The 16,856-nt window shown below is 36.7% G+C and overlaps 1 protein-coding gene across 1 annotated transcript in view; it reads left to right on the plus strand.

The window, feature by feature from the left end:
- LOC122794922 (probable ATP-dependent RNA helicase DDX60) overlaps positions 1-16,856 on the plus strand; it is a 2,165,155-nt gene that overhangs the window by 1,638,285 nt on the left and 510,014 nt on the right. Inside the window, exon 34 of the mRNA XM_044063515.1 lies at positions 6,834-6,984. Coding sequence (XP_043919450.1) covers positions 6,834-6,984 — 151 coding nt within the window. The remainder of the gene's footprint in view (positions 1-6,833; positions 6,985-16,856) is intronic.

Below are 16,856 nucleotides of genomic sequence, written 5' to 3' on the forward strand. Positions count from 1 at the left end.
TCTACAACAGAGATACAAACACAATGTTTTGTACACAAGTTTACAGGTGACATTTAATACTAGTTTAAACCAGCTTTCACTGCTGTATTAGAATAGATCCAAGTATTTTTCCCTAGCATGATCTAAGCTTGCTATAATGCTGTAATATATGAGTGGCAAACAGACTAGGTTGAAGCTTTCTTTAATGGCACTGAACAGAAGAAGTATCCTTTTGGAGCCATCTTTTCATCTTTTTGGCTGTATTCTGTAGACTTTTGTTTTGTTAAATAAATGTAATTGTTACCATTCAGTAAAATATTAGTTGGGCCTTGTGGTATTTTATTTATTTACAGCGCTTGCAAGTTATAATTAGCATTACAGCTGTACTCTATTACAGTTCTGATATTGCAAAAGAACCTGTTAGATGTGTAAAGCCACGGTATGACCAAATGGCAGATTCCAAGATCTGTAAAACAAGTTACACAACCACTCTGAGCACAAGAAAATGTAGAATATACAATGTAAAAGATTCAGATGTGCAGGGCAGAATGAAGATGAACCCATAAAAGATTTATTATATAAGGCTGGGGGCCCTTTCTTGAAGTTCTTGAGTTCACTGATGTTAATACAGAAATGAAGGCTCAGATAATACAGACATTTAACAATGGTAGGGTAAGGAGGAGGGCATTAAATGTGTTAGTAATCAACCCGGACAAATAACTAATTTTGCTGGCTGCTTTGCCACTCCATAAATTCATGTAAAAGTTCAAAAATTCAAATAAGAAAGATAAGTATAAACAGGTTAGAAACACAGGAGCAGAATTCAGATAGCTAATAAAGACTAGTGAAGATAATGCAGGAGAAGACTGTAAATAGGCATATGTAACAAAAGCAGAAAAGAGAGGTAGCTGCATTAGACAGTACAGCTGTTATGGAGTCATGTTTCCCCATAAAAGGCATTGTCCATCCTTTGAAAAAGTGTGAGTAAAATGACAAAAACAGAATCAGTTTGCTGGTCTATGCAGGAGTAGACATTGCATGCAACAGCTCAGAAAAAAAATAAATGTTAGAGATAGAACAGAATAACAGATAGTATATAAGAACATAGATTAAAGCAATAAAAAATGAAGCAGAAAACAGACACTGATGAAGAAACCAATGTGTTATGTGTACAAAATATAAATGCCAGTGGAGAAAGGCAAGAACTTGCAGTTAGTGTATTGACCAGAGAATCAAAGTTGGTGATAGATGGATCATTGTTGACTATATTAAGAAATGAGACATATAGGAAGGAAAAGCCAAAGCCAGAATTACCAAACGTGAAGAGAAGAGCCTGTGAGTATAATCCAAAAAGAATGCTGCCTTAAAATGCTGTTTTGCAGAAGAGTAAACTTTAGAGCAATAACAGTAGTTTTCCTTATTTTGGATGGAAAGGAATCTAATATGCAGAATATCTGTTGAATTATAAACTAGTAGACTGTTAGACTTGTAAAGCTACTCATTTATCCCTATTGACAGAAGAAGAAGTAGAGGAAAAGGTGAGATAGTAGTAGACCGTGTAAGCGCAATAGAAGAATATGAGGTGCAGAATGTGCATGGTATGACTTAGTTGTAATAAATTATACACTTCTTGCCTTGTCAAGTCAGCAAAATGCAGTTACTCAAATATAAATAGAAAGCTTAAGAGAGAGATTGATGGATTTTTACATTTTCTTTTGAAAAATTTTATAACACAGTGGCAGAACCAGTAGTTTCCACATGCTCACACGCAATAGTTCCAGCTCTTAAGATGTTTACTAATTTTGGAAAACCAGAAATGGTGTGGACTAACAATAGTCTACATTTTAACAGCCCTCACTTTAAAGGGTTTTGTGAATTCAAGAGAGTTACACACAGAAAAGTGATCCCAGCCTTTTGGTTAGTAAAACAATGTTATGAAAGGTTTTACCAAAGCCATTAGAATTGCCAGGTCCAGAAGAATTCATTAAAAAATGTATTAAACAGTATATTGAGAAATTAGTGAACATCCACTATTCTATTGAGCTGCACCTGTAAGTGTGCTGTTTAAACACAACTTGAGAAAAGATATCTTGCATAACAAACCCATTGCAGAACTTTTAAAGAGGTAGAAAGTAAAGATCAGAGATAAAGGTAAACATCAGAAAATATTCTAATGTAATAAGAAGGCCAAGAAACATTCTTTTTTATAGAGGACAGAATATTAGCAGCAAGTAAGCAACAATACAGGCACAGCTCTTTTATTAACTCAAGACCCTATCAGATAAGTGAGATAAACTTGCTGGTGAGCTCTGTGACAATTGAAATGTGTACTTTTTCCATGCATTTCATTTCTGAATCCATGGCATGGCACGGCAGCAACAGGATCATTTATTACTATGACCCTAGTAGTGGCATTGATCCGTCAAGTGACAGTTCAAGTGAAACTTTACTCAGCAGACATTTTGCTATGTCCAGAAGGGCCCAGACACCTGTTCCTACTTGCATTTGGTATTAAGCATGCTTCTTAGTACATCTAGGCACTGAAATGCATCATTTAATTATGCATGCTTCTTTAACCAGTGCTGCTGGATTTTATCTGAGTGTAAGTCAGCATTCAACATTAACAAACGTGTGGTGTTTGCTGCTGTTAATATAAGTTAATCACTGGCTAGGAGGATACTTTTATTAACCCCAAGATACTTCTTTGAAAGGACCTGCTTGACTAACGAACCATTAAATGATACACAGACTGAGTTATTTAGGAAGCTTATACTGTTGATTAAAGAAGGCAACACTTGCATTAAGCTATATTTAAGGCCAACCATGGAACTCGTATCCCAGCTTGTTGTTTTGACAGAGCTGAAGATTTTGTTCAACTTTGGAAAGAGTACCTGTCAGGCAAACAGTGACTGAGTCATCTGTTTAGTGAAGATGACAAGAGACTATCAAAGTAAAAGATCATCTGACTTCTTCTCTGTATAGAAAATAACACAAAGCCTAGCACAGATCCTTCATGTGATATCTAGAGCAAGTTGCAGAGGTCAGAACAGGCATATGTCTCAACCACTTCACACAATAAATCTGGATAAAGCATAAAATAATGGAGGAGCAGTGGGCCAAAAATAGGGACAGATTTTCAGTATTGTTATAAACTTAGAAAGTTGCTAGAATAACAGGATTTGTGTTAGCATGCATTATCTGAAGGATATGAAGTCTGAAGCTCAAATGTACATCATTATTTAGTGACTTAAATCTTTAGTGATTTCCCAGAAAACCACAAATTTTATAAGGAACAGAACAAAAAATGAGGTAAAAATCTGGAGAGTTGGAGGAGTATGAGAACAGTCCATTTTGTATTTTACTCTGTAGTTTCTTTATATTATGTAATTACAAACCTAATGCAGTGTGCATGAATCCAGACCACTTTTAGTAAAGTCTGTTGGTGAATGAGTCATGCTGTGTAGGATTGCAAGCCTTGGACAAAGCAAGGAAGTTTACTATACTACAACACTGACACATGCAAACTACGAAGGGAAAGAAAGTAACATGTTACTAAGCTAGAATAGCTACAGAAGGGGTGGAGTCAGGCATTACTAAACTGATCCTACAGTTATTGATGATTTTATTAGCATTAAAGCTATTCCTTGTAAGGTCACAGCTTTCTGAAATCCATGTTGTGTAGGAGAGAGAATGTTTGTGTAAAGGAAATCTCTAAGATGGGAATGAATTACCATTTCTAATTGTTGGTAATGTATTTATTAGTTAGATAGGCCTAAAGTTTTGAGATTTCACAGGCATGCCACCTTTACAGAAGCAGCAACATAAGCCTCCTTCTATGGTGTAGGGGCTGTCCCAAAATAATTTTATTTATTAGAATTGTAATGGGAACTGGAAAACAGAAAGAAATTATTTTTAAGAATCAAGTTTGTGTATGGCTTCACTTAAACTCTGATGGCATGGAGCTTTCTAATCTCTGAGATCATGGTTCTTTTGAGTTGAAAGTAATATTGAGTTTCAGTAAGTGACTCATTGTGGCTTGCACTGAGTGAAGTTTGAAAATGTGGCAGTGCTGTTGCATTGTATTTTCTGAATACTTAAACTAATACAAAGTTTAGAACATTGTGCTCAAGTATATCATGCAGTCTTAAGCCTGGTTGAAGCCCGATCGATAATTCCTTTTTATAGTATAAAAATCCATTCAGTTTTAATTTATTCAGCAGTTTTAAATTAAAGCAGTTCAGACTTCTTTCTTTTTTTTTTTTTTTTTTTTGGATAAGAGGTTTTGTCATAAAAAAAACTGCTAAATCAAATCTTTCAATTCATTTAAATAATGAAAAAAAAAATTGTTCAGCATTCTCACTGTCTCAGTGGCATTTTGGTTTATCTGCCAAGGTAACCCAGTACTGACCAGCTTTCAAAAGCTCAGACTCCCCGCCTCTCTCTTCCTGTGACAGCTGATTGGCTGAGCGTGTCTTGTGGGAGAAGTTTTTAGCTGGCTGACTATGTAATGTGAGGGAAGCTTTTAGCTGTCTCAGGAAGTTCATTTTTTTTTCACTTCCAGAAGGAAAGGGAAAGTACCTGAAGCCAGAATCATATAATAAGATCAAATCTGCATCCAATCACAATACTATGTACAAAACAAATACAAAAACAGATGAATCAAAGAGGCCAAAACCTACCTGAACTGTGTACAGCCTGAAATGGCCATAATTATTGCCAGAAAAATTAATGGGTATGTAAGCTGGTGCAAAGTTTTTTAGACTCCATCTCTGAAGGCTGGGCATTCTGTAGCTTTGGCCCATTTCATGATAAAGCCAATTTGACCACTCCCTCACAATGGATTGCTTCTATACCCAGCACATTTTCCTCCTAACATTAACTGCTCCCACACTTACTTCTCTCTCTCAACAGTTTCACTCCCATATTTCTCATTATTAGACATCCCTCTTTCCCATACTAGTATTGTCTTTCTTCCCATTCCTTTACAACGTAATGTATCTAATCTCTCACTTTACATTTTCCTTTCCCTTACATTTCTTCTTATGTATTTATACTATGTCCCTCTTTTACAACTTAATATATCTAATCACCTAGTTTACTTTTTCCTTCCCTTATATTACCTCTAATGTATTAACACTATGTCCCTCTTTTACAATTTAACATATGTGATTTCTCACTATATGTTTTCCTTTCCCTTACATTATTTCTTATGAATTTACAGTCTGTCCTTCTTTTACAATATAACATATCTAATCTCGCACTTTATTTTTTCCATTCCCTTACATTACTTCATATATATTTACACTACATCCCTGATTTACAACATAATTTTTTCCTGTCCCTTACATTACTTCTTATCTATTTATATGATGTCCCTCTTTTGCAACTTAACATATGTAATCTGTCACTATACTTTTTCCTTTCATTTACATTATGTCTTATGTATTTAATATATTTACTCTATGCTCCTCTGTGCTTTCCTGTTTTTGACTTTCTCCGGTAAATACCTTTCTTGAATTTGATCAATTACACAAGTGTATTCCTTGTGTAGGTGTTAGTAATATTTCCAATTTTTCCTTTTCTTATAATAAATGTTGCTGCTAAAAATGTTTTATGTAATCAGTTACCAAATGTTTCTTATATATGTTCGGTGTGGAACTTTTCTGCCTTGGCTTCCACTAAAAATGGCTTTTAGCTCAGATGCATTGTCCCAATAAGTATATATGTACATAAATAAATCTTTTTTCCACATTATAGACTTTATTTCATTACTGATAGTAAATTGTGGCTTTTGGAGGAGTGTAACTTCAGTGTGGTTTATAAGTACACAGTTTGCTAGATGAGGGTTTAAAGAAACTGTGATATCCTCAACACTTTTAAGTCCCAGAAGAGATAATTCATCTTATTTATCCATACAAATGCAGCTTTCGATCAGTTAATGCTGGGTTTTAGTACGTACATTTCCTGTCCTGGAACAATATAGATGGGGGAAGAGTATGGGCTTAAATGAAGCAGACCATGGTCTTGCATTTCATTAATGTATTCCCCTTTGAAACTGAGACTATGTCAGGCATTTACAACATCTAAGTGTTTTAGAAAAAAAAAAAATAAACACTGTAGTCTTTAACATATGGAGATGGTCTTCAGTTTTATCAGACCTCCTCACTTTGCGCATCAAGATGTGGTACTCTTTTTTTAGTCTCTATTTCTAACAGAGTTTTGTTTGCAGTGTTGTTTACAGAGTTTTGCATTGCATCACTACAGCCATGTTCCCTTAGCTTAGATGTAGCATCAACAGGCAGAGCTAGAATAAATAAGGTTTATCTAGTGTGCCACACCACTCTTCCTGAGAAGCAACCATTCTCAGTTTCCTTTATACAATTTGACCAACATGTAGTTAGTGAGCTTTGGATCAGCGAGTCTTCTCGTGTGTGTGTGTGTGTGTGTGTGTGTGTGTGTGTGTGTGTGTGTGTGTGTGTGTGTGTGTGTGTGTGTGTGAAGGGAGAGTGGGGGGATTATTGCAAAGAACATGCTGGGATCATTACAAAGAACATTTTGGGATCACCGTATATGCCAGCAAAGCCAAAGAAGTTGCTTGTATAGCAACAGAGTTGGTTTCGCTGCAAATGTTGAAGGGGTTAGACAGACATATATAGGTTAAGTTGAGTAAGCACTTTGTGTGATACTTGCTGCATGAACCCAAGATAAATGCTGCTGTAGACTATGTTTTCCATTATTGTTTCTTTTGACTGTTGTTGAGATATTTTTCCAAGTGTTTTTATTGTTAGTGCTCTTATGTTTGACTTTAAAATCCATACTGCATTTATAGGATAATACATTTGTTTACTTTTTAGGGATATTTGGATCAAAATGGCATCCCTCAAGGATTTGCTGGTCTAGTCAGCCACCTACACTATCATGAACCTTCAAATTTCATGTTTGTCAACTTCTTGGTGAAAGGGCTTTTTCACAAAATCTGTAAGCCAATACCTTCCTGGAAAACAGGTATGTTTCCACATTGTCAAATATTTATGGAGTTTAATTTTGAATGCTTTCATTTTGTTTCATAGTACAGATATTTAAAGTATTTGTTTCAGTTGCTCATTTCACTAAACTTGATGACTTTCTTCTGAAGTTTCTAAAATAGTGTCTCTTGCATGATTTCTTAACTGTAGCTCATCAAAGCATTTATGGTATCATGAGAGGAAACAATTTTAGTTTTGTTAGTTTTAGTGTCTTCTAGGTGAGTGCATATATGTTTTTAATTTTATGAGTGTGGTGTACTAAACGTTTGGCATTGCTATGGCAATAAATTAAGATTTTATTTGATGTACTTGTTAGATTTTATTTTGTACAGCTGTATGAATGTTATTAATTAAAAACAAGATAATTGTCTTTGCCCACACTTCAGTAGTTTCCTTCCACTTCCAGTGTTTAGGGTTATTGTAGCAGCAGAGCAGACCAAATTAATTTACCCCAGCTACAGAGTTCACCTCATTCTGAGGGATTCCTAAGCATTCCCAGACTAAATGAAAGATATGATTGATCCAGTATGTCCTGGATCTGCCTTACTGTCTATTCACAGTGGGCCTGGGCCATGGCTGGAACGTCAGTGAGAGCCATCCAGCAGACATCCATATAAGCTGCAAAGACCACCTCGACTGACTGTTCTTGATGCAGAGAAGTGGCCCTACTTCTGACCTCTGCCATATCAAGCTCCTCCCACTGTCATGGGCATTAAGACCAGCAACCCTGCAGAAAAAAATTGATTTCATTAACTTAGTTATACACATGATTTCCAGAGGTTGCTTGTGATATTTGACTGCTAAGCTGCAGCTTCTTCATGTGTTTGAAAAAATAAATTGTGTATTGCATATGTATATCTATAGATATCTGTATCTATTTATCTATCTATATATGTATATATATTTATTTTATTTTATTTTATTTATTTAACATTTGTTTACCAGGAAAGTCCGACTTGGATCAAAGCCATTTTTCTGCAGAGGCCCGGAGAGAAACACTCCAGATGCATGTCTTTGTAACATCGGAGGAAACTGGAGCACCTGGAGAAAACCCACACAAATGCAGGGAAGACATACAGACTCCACACAGAAGGCACTCCAGCTGAGAATAGAAGCGGAGAACCTCTTTCTGTGAAGTGACAATGCTACTGCTACACTACTGCACCATTCAAATATATATATATATATATATATATATATATATATATATATATATATATATATATAGAGAGAGAGAGAGAGAGAGATATTAATAGCTTTTTCGCTGATCTCTATAGTTAGTTTAATAAATCTACAAATGTAAGTCTTCAGCTCACCCTGTTGATCCTACATAGTGCTTAATATGCCACAAGTGAGCATGTGTGATGATTTACTTACATTATAAAATATGTCTGTGATGAATGACAGCTGCTAGTCTGTCTTTAAAACAGACTATCAAATATGCAGAACTGTCCAGTACCATTCAGTCTGTTACCCTTCCTTCACCTGTGTAAATCTTTAGCATGGCCTAACTGCTTATCTTAATAGTGTTTTTTATGCCATAACTTAGCATGCGTGATGACTGGTTATAAAAAAAGTATTCAATGAATGTCAGCTGCTGGTCTTCCTTTTAAAACAGACTACCAAATATTCAGATCTGTCCAATGCCATTCAGTCTGTTACCCTTGCCTTTACCTCCTCCCACCCTAATTATACTTGCAACAATGCCTTTGTTATGGGACATCTTTAGGCTCCACAGCATAGCAGCCAGGGAAAATTAATAAATAAATAAAGCTTAATGTCTAGCTAGCTGCTTAAGCTGAGTGATTAGAACTGTACTCAGCCCCACATACTACTGTAATCTTGCCTGACGTAACACTGTTGATGTGCAACTTTTTTTAAATATAGAGAGTATTAAGTGATGAAACAGTTGGATGTATAGTGGGTAAGGCTACATGGAATTACTCTTCTTAGTAAATTGTTCATGCAAAAATTTATACTGACAACATCATTTTTTTATGTTTCTAAGTAGCCAGAAAATGCCATACATTTCTCATGTTTCATAATATTTCCCCATTTTGCATGTTGCAATCAAGCAGAAAAAGGAAAGAGAGAACTCTACAAACAGCCATGCTGGAAAAGGGAAAACTTTTTTTGATTCCCCTCACAGCTGTCTGCCATCATCTGTGTCCTAGAGCCTTTCCTTAATTTTCTACTCTGACATCCCTAACATCTGTCTGCCTTGTTAATCATAAGCTGGAGCCCCGCAGAGTTGATAAATGTCAATGTGTAAGCATAGAGAAGAGAGAGTGGAGAATAGGATGACACATTCAGTATTATGCTAACAGCTGTGGAGGGCTTTTATGTTCTACCCACTGTCTCACCACACACCCAAACCACAGTGATGTCCATGCAGAAATAATTCACCAGTAAAGTACTGGTGCCAGGGGCGGCTCGTGGCATAGGGCTGCCGGACTGCAGCCCCCTCAAAAATTAGAAAAGAAATAAAAATAAGAAAGAAAACTAAAAAATAAAAAAAAATATTTTTTTCAAAATTCGCGGACTTCGCGCATAGACCGAGTCCCGACTACTGTCGGTCTATGCGCATGCTCAAGTCCGCCGTCCCCATAGGGGACACAAGGAGACGCCTGTGCACTTTTACAGTGCACAGACTCCCAGGATTATGGGTCGCGTCCGACTGCAAGAGGAGCAGCAGGGACTCGACAGAGCATCTCGTCGGGAAGGAGCATTGGGATCTCGGCCGGAAGGAGCATTGGGATCTCGCGGGTCTTCAGTATTGCGCGGGAAGGATGTACGTTAGCTGGATGTATTCAGGTAAGGTGCCTTTTAATTTACAATGTTTATTTGTGTGTATGGTGCTTGTGCTTTATATACTGAGTTTTTGTATGGTGCTTGTGCTTTATATACTGAGTTTGTGTATGGTGCTTGTGCTTTATTTACTGAGTTTGTGTATGGTGCTTGTGCTTTATTTACTGAGTTTGTGTATGGTGCTTGTGCTTTATTTACTGAGTTTGTGTATGGTGCTTGTGCTTTATTTACTGAGTTTGTGTATGGTGCTTGTGCTTTATTTACTGAGTGTGTGTGTGCTTTATTTACTGAGTGTGTGTGCTTTATTTACTGAGTGTGTGTGTGCTTTATTTACTGAGTGTGTGTGTGCTTTATTTACTGAGTGTGTGTGCTTTATTTACTGAGTGTGTGTGTGTGCTTTATTTACTGTGTGTGTGTGCTTTATTCACTCTGTGTGTGTGCTTTATTTACTCTGTGTGTGTGCTTTATTTACTCTGTGTGTGTGTGTGTGTGTGTGTGCTTTATTTACTGAGTGTGTGTGCTTTATTTACTGTGTGTGTGTGCTTTATTTACTGTGTGTGTGTGTGTGCTTTATTTACTGTGTGTGTGTGTGCGCTTTATTTACTGTGTGTGTGTGTGTGTGTGTGTGTGTGTGTGTGTGTGTGTGTGTGTGTGTGTGTGTGTGTGTGTGTGTGTGTGTGTGTGTGTGTGTGTGTGTGTGTGTGTGTGTGTGCGTGTGTGTGTGTGTGTGTGTGTGTGTGTGTGAAAATGCCCCAGGTGCTTATGGTGGTGTGGTAGGGAATGCCTCAGGCTTGAACCCTGTACCCTGTATGCAGGTGTTAAAGACTTGAGTTCCCTACCCACCACCATTTGTAATAAAATTTCAGATTTTTGCCTCATATTCGTTCTGATCTGTTCCTCATAATATCTGTGGTTTGTAAATGTTGCAATGCTTGATATTTGATGGTGTAGTAGTAGCATTGTTGCCTCACAGCTGCAGGTTCTTGGGTTTGATTCTTGGCTGGGGTTCCTTCTTTGTGGGGTCTGTATCTTCTCCCTGTGTTTGTGTGGGTTTGCTTTTGTGTCCTCCCATGTTACAAAGACATGTCTGCATTATTTCTTCCTGGGCCTCTGCTGAAAATTGTTTATTTGTTCCAAGTCAGACTGTCCTGATTAAAAATGTTAAATAAAATTGACAGGCATTTGAATTTCAGACTTGAGGGTTTCTGAATGTTTAATTCCTTGCGTATTTGATGGTGCAGTGGTAGTATTGTTGCCTCACAGCTATAGGTTTTCTGGTTTGATTCTTGGTTGGGGTGGCTTCTGTGTGGAGTCTGCATCTCCTCCATGTGTTTGTGTGGATTTGCTCTGGTGCCCTGCCATTTTACAAAGACGTGTCTGCAGTTTTAATCCCTGCTGAAAATTGGTTTTGTTCTGTCCGCAGTAAAATTGACAGGCATTTGAATTTCAGACTTCAGGTTTCTGAATGTTTAATTCCTTGTATAATTGATGGTGCAGTGATAGTATTGTTACCTCACAACTATAGGTTTTCTGGTTTCATTCTTGGTTGGGGTGGCTTCTGTCTGCATCTCCTCCCTGTATTTGTGTGGATTTGCTCTGGTGCCCTGCCATTTTACAAAGACGTGTCTGCAGTATTAATCCCTGCCTCTGCTGAAAATTGTTTTTGTTCTGTCCAGTAAAATTGACCGGCATTTGAATTTCAGACTTCAGGTTTCTGAATGTTTAATTCCTTGCAGATTTGATGGTTCAGTGGTAGTATTGTTGCCTCACAGCTATAGGTTTTCTGGTTTGATTCTTGGTTGGGGTGGCTTCTGTGTGGAGTCTGCATTTCCTCCCTGTGTTTGTGTGGATTTGCTCTGGTGCCCTGCCATTTTACAAAGACGTGTCTGCAGTATTAATCCCTCGCCTCTGCTGAAAATTGTTTTTGTTCTGTCCGCAGTAAAATTGACCGGCATTTGAATTTCAAACTTCATGTTCTTCAGAATACATAGTAGCACAACCTTTTTTTCTAGCAATTTTCTAAGTTTATAAGATGAATATTTTAAATTTGTCCCTATTTTGGGACTGTATTCCCCATTATTGGCTTCGTCCAGGTTTTTGTGCTAAGGTTGACAGCTATGGCAAGAACTGAATTCACTGAATATGGACTGTAGAATTGTGCATATTTACTGATGAAGGTGCACTGTAGAATTGTGCATATTTACTGATAATGGTGGCCTGTAGAATTGTGCATATTTACTAATAATGGTGGACTGTGGAATTGTGCATATTTACTAATAATGGTGGACTGTAGAATTGTGTATATTTACTAATAATGGTGGACTGTGGAAGTCTGAGTAGACTTTTTTATGATAAATGTTCTCAACTGGGCAGTTTTGCCATTATGGGTGCATATGTTTTGTTTCATTGCTTACTGGAAAAATGTTCAAAACAAATTTAAAACACCCTCTAACAAGTGTACTGTATTGTACAAGGAATATAATTTTTAGTACAATGAGGAAGGTGTATCAAAGAGCACATGTATGTTTCATATGCAAGGGGCCTATGATTCGAAAACAGCCCAAAATTAATCTTTATCTGCCACTGGCAAAATGTATTTTCTTTGAATGTGGGTTTCAATGCTGTTTCAATGAATGTGAGTTTCAAGGGCAGAGAAGTTTTAATGCTAAGTTTTCATTGTGAGACTGCATTGCTTTGTTTAACAGATGACTTAATGTTTGTGCTGTAAAATACAAAATAAAACTTTCAAATGAAGTCCAATCATTGAAGTAAAGCAGTATGCACATTAGTGTTTATGGTAAATGGAGTGAAATAGCCAAGTAATGGTTAATTGGAATGGCTGGCTGCAGAGGCTCCAATTCAACCATTATTTTGTCAGGGGGGGGGGCAGCAAACTCAGACAGGCCCAGCTGAACTATACCTCCCAACTGTCCAGATTTTCAAAGAAAGAATAGATTTTTGCTTCTTATTTTTGGTTTGTTGTTCATAAAATTTGTAGTTTTAATTCCTAAATGATTTGCCAGAAGTCACTAAATAATAAGTTTCAGACTTCATAACCTTCATAAAAATGCATGTTAAAGTAAAAGCCGTTCTATCAACTGTCTCAATTTATACAAGAGCAATTTTAGTACTGTTTATATGTGCCCCCAATATATTTGGCCTTGTTCAGATTTACTGCATTAACAGGTTGAGAGGTACATGCAAATAAATTGCTTTATAGAATTAGGCATAGCCAACCTCTCAACTGTCCCCAATTTTTGGCTCAAAATGTTGCTCTTCCCCTAATAATCCCTCCGCAAAATAGCAATTTTGGAAGAAAACATGGAGGGTTTACAATTAAGAAATAACTGTAATAATCAAAGTTATAGATTACTTGAAATGCATGTAGATTCTTTTATTTTGTCAGCTGCTCAAGGTAGCAGTACTAATATTAAAGTGTCCCTTCTTTGACAGGTAGAAGCTGTATTGTGTGTCTATTTTATATTTTTGCATCACATTTTGGTCCATTTTTCATAAAATTGTGATTTTGGCAAATTAGTGACAAATCACTAAAGACTGAAGTTAGAAAATGACAGACATTTGAGTTTCAGATTTTATACCCTTCAGAAAATTCATACTAATGCAAGACCTATTCTATTATCTTTCTAAGTTTATTAGAGCAATATTTAAAATTGTCCTTATTGTTGTGCCTTTGTCCCACTTCTGTGTATGGCTTTGTCCAGATTTCTTGCTCTTGAGGTTGAGAGGTATGACAAATGTGTCAGGGCCATCACAGTCAGCCAGAGAGATTTCAAATTGTGACATGCTTGTTGCACCCCACTCCCCATGTAGTGACTCTGGATGTGTCCAAGCAAGGCAAGGAGTAGTTGTATCTACCTTGGATGGGGAGGACACACTGCATAAGTACTACAGTGGCTTTTCATCTGTCCTTGATTTTGCAGAATGGTCTGGTTTCTGTCATATTTTTGTACTGTTGATTTATGCTTATTACTCAGATTTATGCTTATTACTCAAAGTGCCTGTTGCTCTGTGTTTAAGTAGCAATGCTTTAATGACCATAAGGTAAGCTTGTCTGACATTGTAAGATGCAAGTAAGCTTTAATAAGCATACTGTTAAAGAATTGCCAACATTGAAAGCCTTTCTGTTGTTGCCATGCAGAGAATACTTGACTAGATAATGTATAAGCCTTGGGTATTAAAGGACAGGATTCCATTATTTTAAAAAGCTCATTACACTTGTTGGAGACTTCCAGTCATCTCTACAGACTTTACCCGTAAACTAAACAGAATGCCAATCATGTGTGGTCCATTACCTGTACAGTAATCCTTTAAGCAATGTATCTTGAGCTTGTTTCTTGTTTGCTTTTCATTTTTTACTTTATCATGTTTTCCCATGAAACAAGTTGTCAGGCAGCAGGTCTTTTGGATAAGAAACATTTTTACAAGTGGGGGCATCACATAGATTTCTACTTTCAGCATGTTGCTTGGTACTTTAATAAAGCTGAATATATTATAATTAGAACTGCAGTGCAAGGAGAAGTGGTTTGAGTTGAGTGCTTCTGGTTTTCTTATACTTGATTTTGACTGGCATTCCAGTAATGTATTTAAAAAGTAATTTATTTTTTCATGCCTCACAACCTTTTGTTTCCATCTAGATATTAAGTAAGCTGTCATGCAGCCAATGCATTGAAATATTTTTATTCTTCTACACTTATTTTTGTCTTGATTGGACTTTCATAATGATGGTTTGCCACCCAGGGCAGCGTATTTAATTAAAGTTAGTTTTTTGTGGTTTTGTGCATAGCTCCTCCCCTTTATGGTTGACCACACCCTTCCCTTTGACCCCACCCATTCAGCGTCTCCTGCAGCCCCCCTGTGATTTGAAGTCACCAGCCGCCACTGACTGGTGCTATCTAATGTTTGCATTGCAGGAAAAATCCTTGGTTTCTAGGGACTTTCAAGATGGCTGCACATTGAGACATTGTTTAATTTCAGCTCTGTCAGTGTGAAAACTGATACTCAGAAGAGAGAGAGTCACTAAACTTGTATTTTGAAATAAATTTCAGTAACTGGTTAGTAAGTGAACTGTCTGGATGCCAGCAATAAAGAAATTCAGAGAACCTGAAAGAACCTGAAAAAAAATCAATCACACAATGTGAGAAAAAGAACGGACTCGGACGAATTCTGCAGCTGTTCAGCAAAAAGCAGTGCAAGCTCCAGCTTTGGTGCAAGACATGACTTCCAGTAACCTAGAGGAAAAAATAAGTCAGATGTACTTAGAGTAGATTAAAATAAAGGAAACAATGATGGAGTATATCAATTCATATAACAAAAGGCTGGAAATGGAAGAAACATTTAACAGATATTCAGATGAGGTAATAAAGCTGCAAAAATCAGGGGTCAAAGTGAAGAAGAGGCTGGCCAAATATGAGCATGCTCAAGAAGAAATGTTTAAAAAATATTAGAATTAGAGGACAGAGCACATAGGGAAAACCTGAGATTTTCTGCTATACCGGAAAAGCTGGAAGGAACAGAATGTATTAATTTTATGAAAGCACAAATAAGAACTGGACTGGTATTCCACAGTAGGAGTTGTTAATTGAAAGGGCACATTGTGTGTAGGCTCTAAACCTGTCCATGAGAAAGTAACCTAGACATTTAATAGTAAAGATGAAATCCTACCAACAGAAGGTGTTGATTCTAACAAAAATGTGGCAGAAGGGCAAAGTACTAAAAGTGGGAGACAGTAGAGTGTTTGTGGAAAATGATTACTCAGTGTACCAGGCAGAAGAGGAGTAAATTTATTCTACTAATCAGGGAATGTCGAGAAGCTGGTGTGAAATTCAAACTGCTGTACCCAGCTATCATCAGAATATTCTTTCTTGGAGGGACAAAATCATTTTTTTTTATGCAGAACATGCTAATTCAAAAGTCTGTCCAACAAGAAGTGAGCTGTAAAACAAAAGGAGATTCTGCCTATTGTTCTTCTGGTAATAAAGACCACAGAGAGACCTTTTCCAGCTTTTCAACTGAAAATGGTGGAGAGACAGAAAAAAGCACAAATTGACTAGAAGAACTGAGAGTGCATTGGAAATGAAGCAGAGAGTGGATTTGAGAGATGAAGATAAATAGGAATAAAACCAGCAACTCAGAAAATGACAAACAAATGTGGGATTGCAAAACATTAATTATATTTGTGAAACACAACAGAACAAGAAAATCTGAAAATATTGGACGTTATGGACTGTGTTAAACTTGTAGGGGACTCTAAAGCATGTGCTCTACTTCAAGTAATTAATGTTTGGAAGAACACTTAGGAGAGGGGAAGAGGAGGGAGAGAGTTTACTGTAAGAAAAACAAAATCTTGTTCTTAACAGTAGTATTTTTATAGTACATGCTATAATCTGCATGCTATAAAGTAAGCATTTCTGAGTTATTTTCAGTTGTTATGGGGATATTAAAGTAAACAGGTGCTCCTGTTTTTCTCCTTCTACTCTTTCTCTTTGTTTATTTTTAAGAAATGTAGGCACTACATCATGAAAAAAGAAGAAAAGTCTGTTCAGAAGAACATGACGCATTAAAAACTGATATACTTTTCTCATTCTTGGATAGATGAATGACTGGATTAAGGCCCTTGGCTTGATCTAATAACAAGTTTTAAGAGAAAGCAAATAAATAAAAAAGAACATTGAATATAATAAAACTTTCCTCAAGCAAATTAATAAATGCTTGTAGAAGCAACTCTGCATCTGGTTCTCATGTCTTCATGGAGACATTCTGATAAAGAGCAGAAAAAACAATACCTTTTTTCTTTCAATGGTTTTCTTTCAAGGGTTATGAGTTAATGTTTTCTAAAAGCATTAAAATGTTTTCCCAATCTGGTAAAGCAATAAAGATAAGACAAAGCCAAACAGCACTTAGTAGAAGCACAGGCTGTACCATGTGTCTTAGCATGGACAACCTTCCTTTCAGGATAACCCAAGTCTTGAGTGTGGCTGTCAGTTTGGGTCTGTTATTTTATGTGTTAGTATTAAGTTAATAGGT

This window comes from Protopterus annectens, chromosome 2.part1, assembly GCF_019279795.1.
Source record: "Protopterus annectens isolate FY-2018-M chromosome 2.part1, PAN1.0, whole genome shotgun sequence".
NCBI classification, from domain to species: domain Eukaryota; kingdom Metazoa; phylum Chordata; order Ceratodontiformes; family Protopteridae; genus Protopterus; species Protopterus annectens.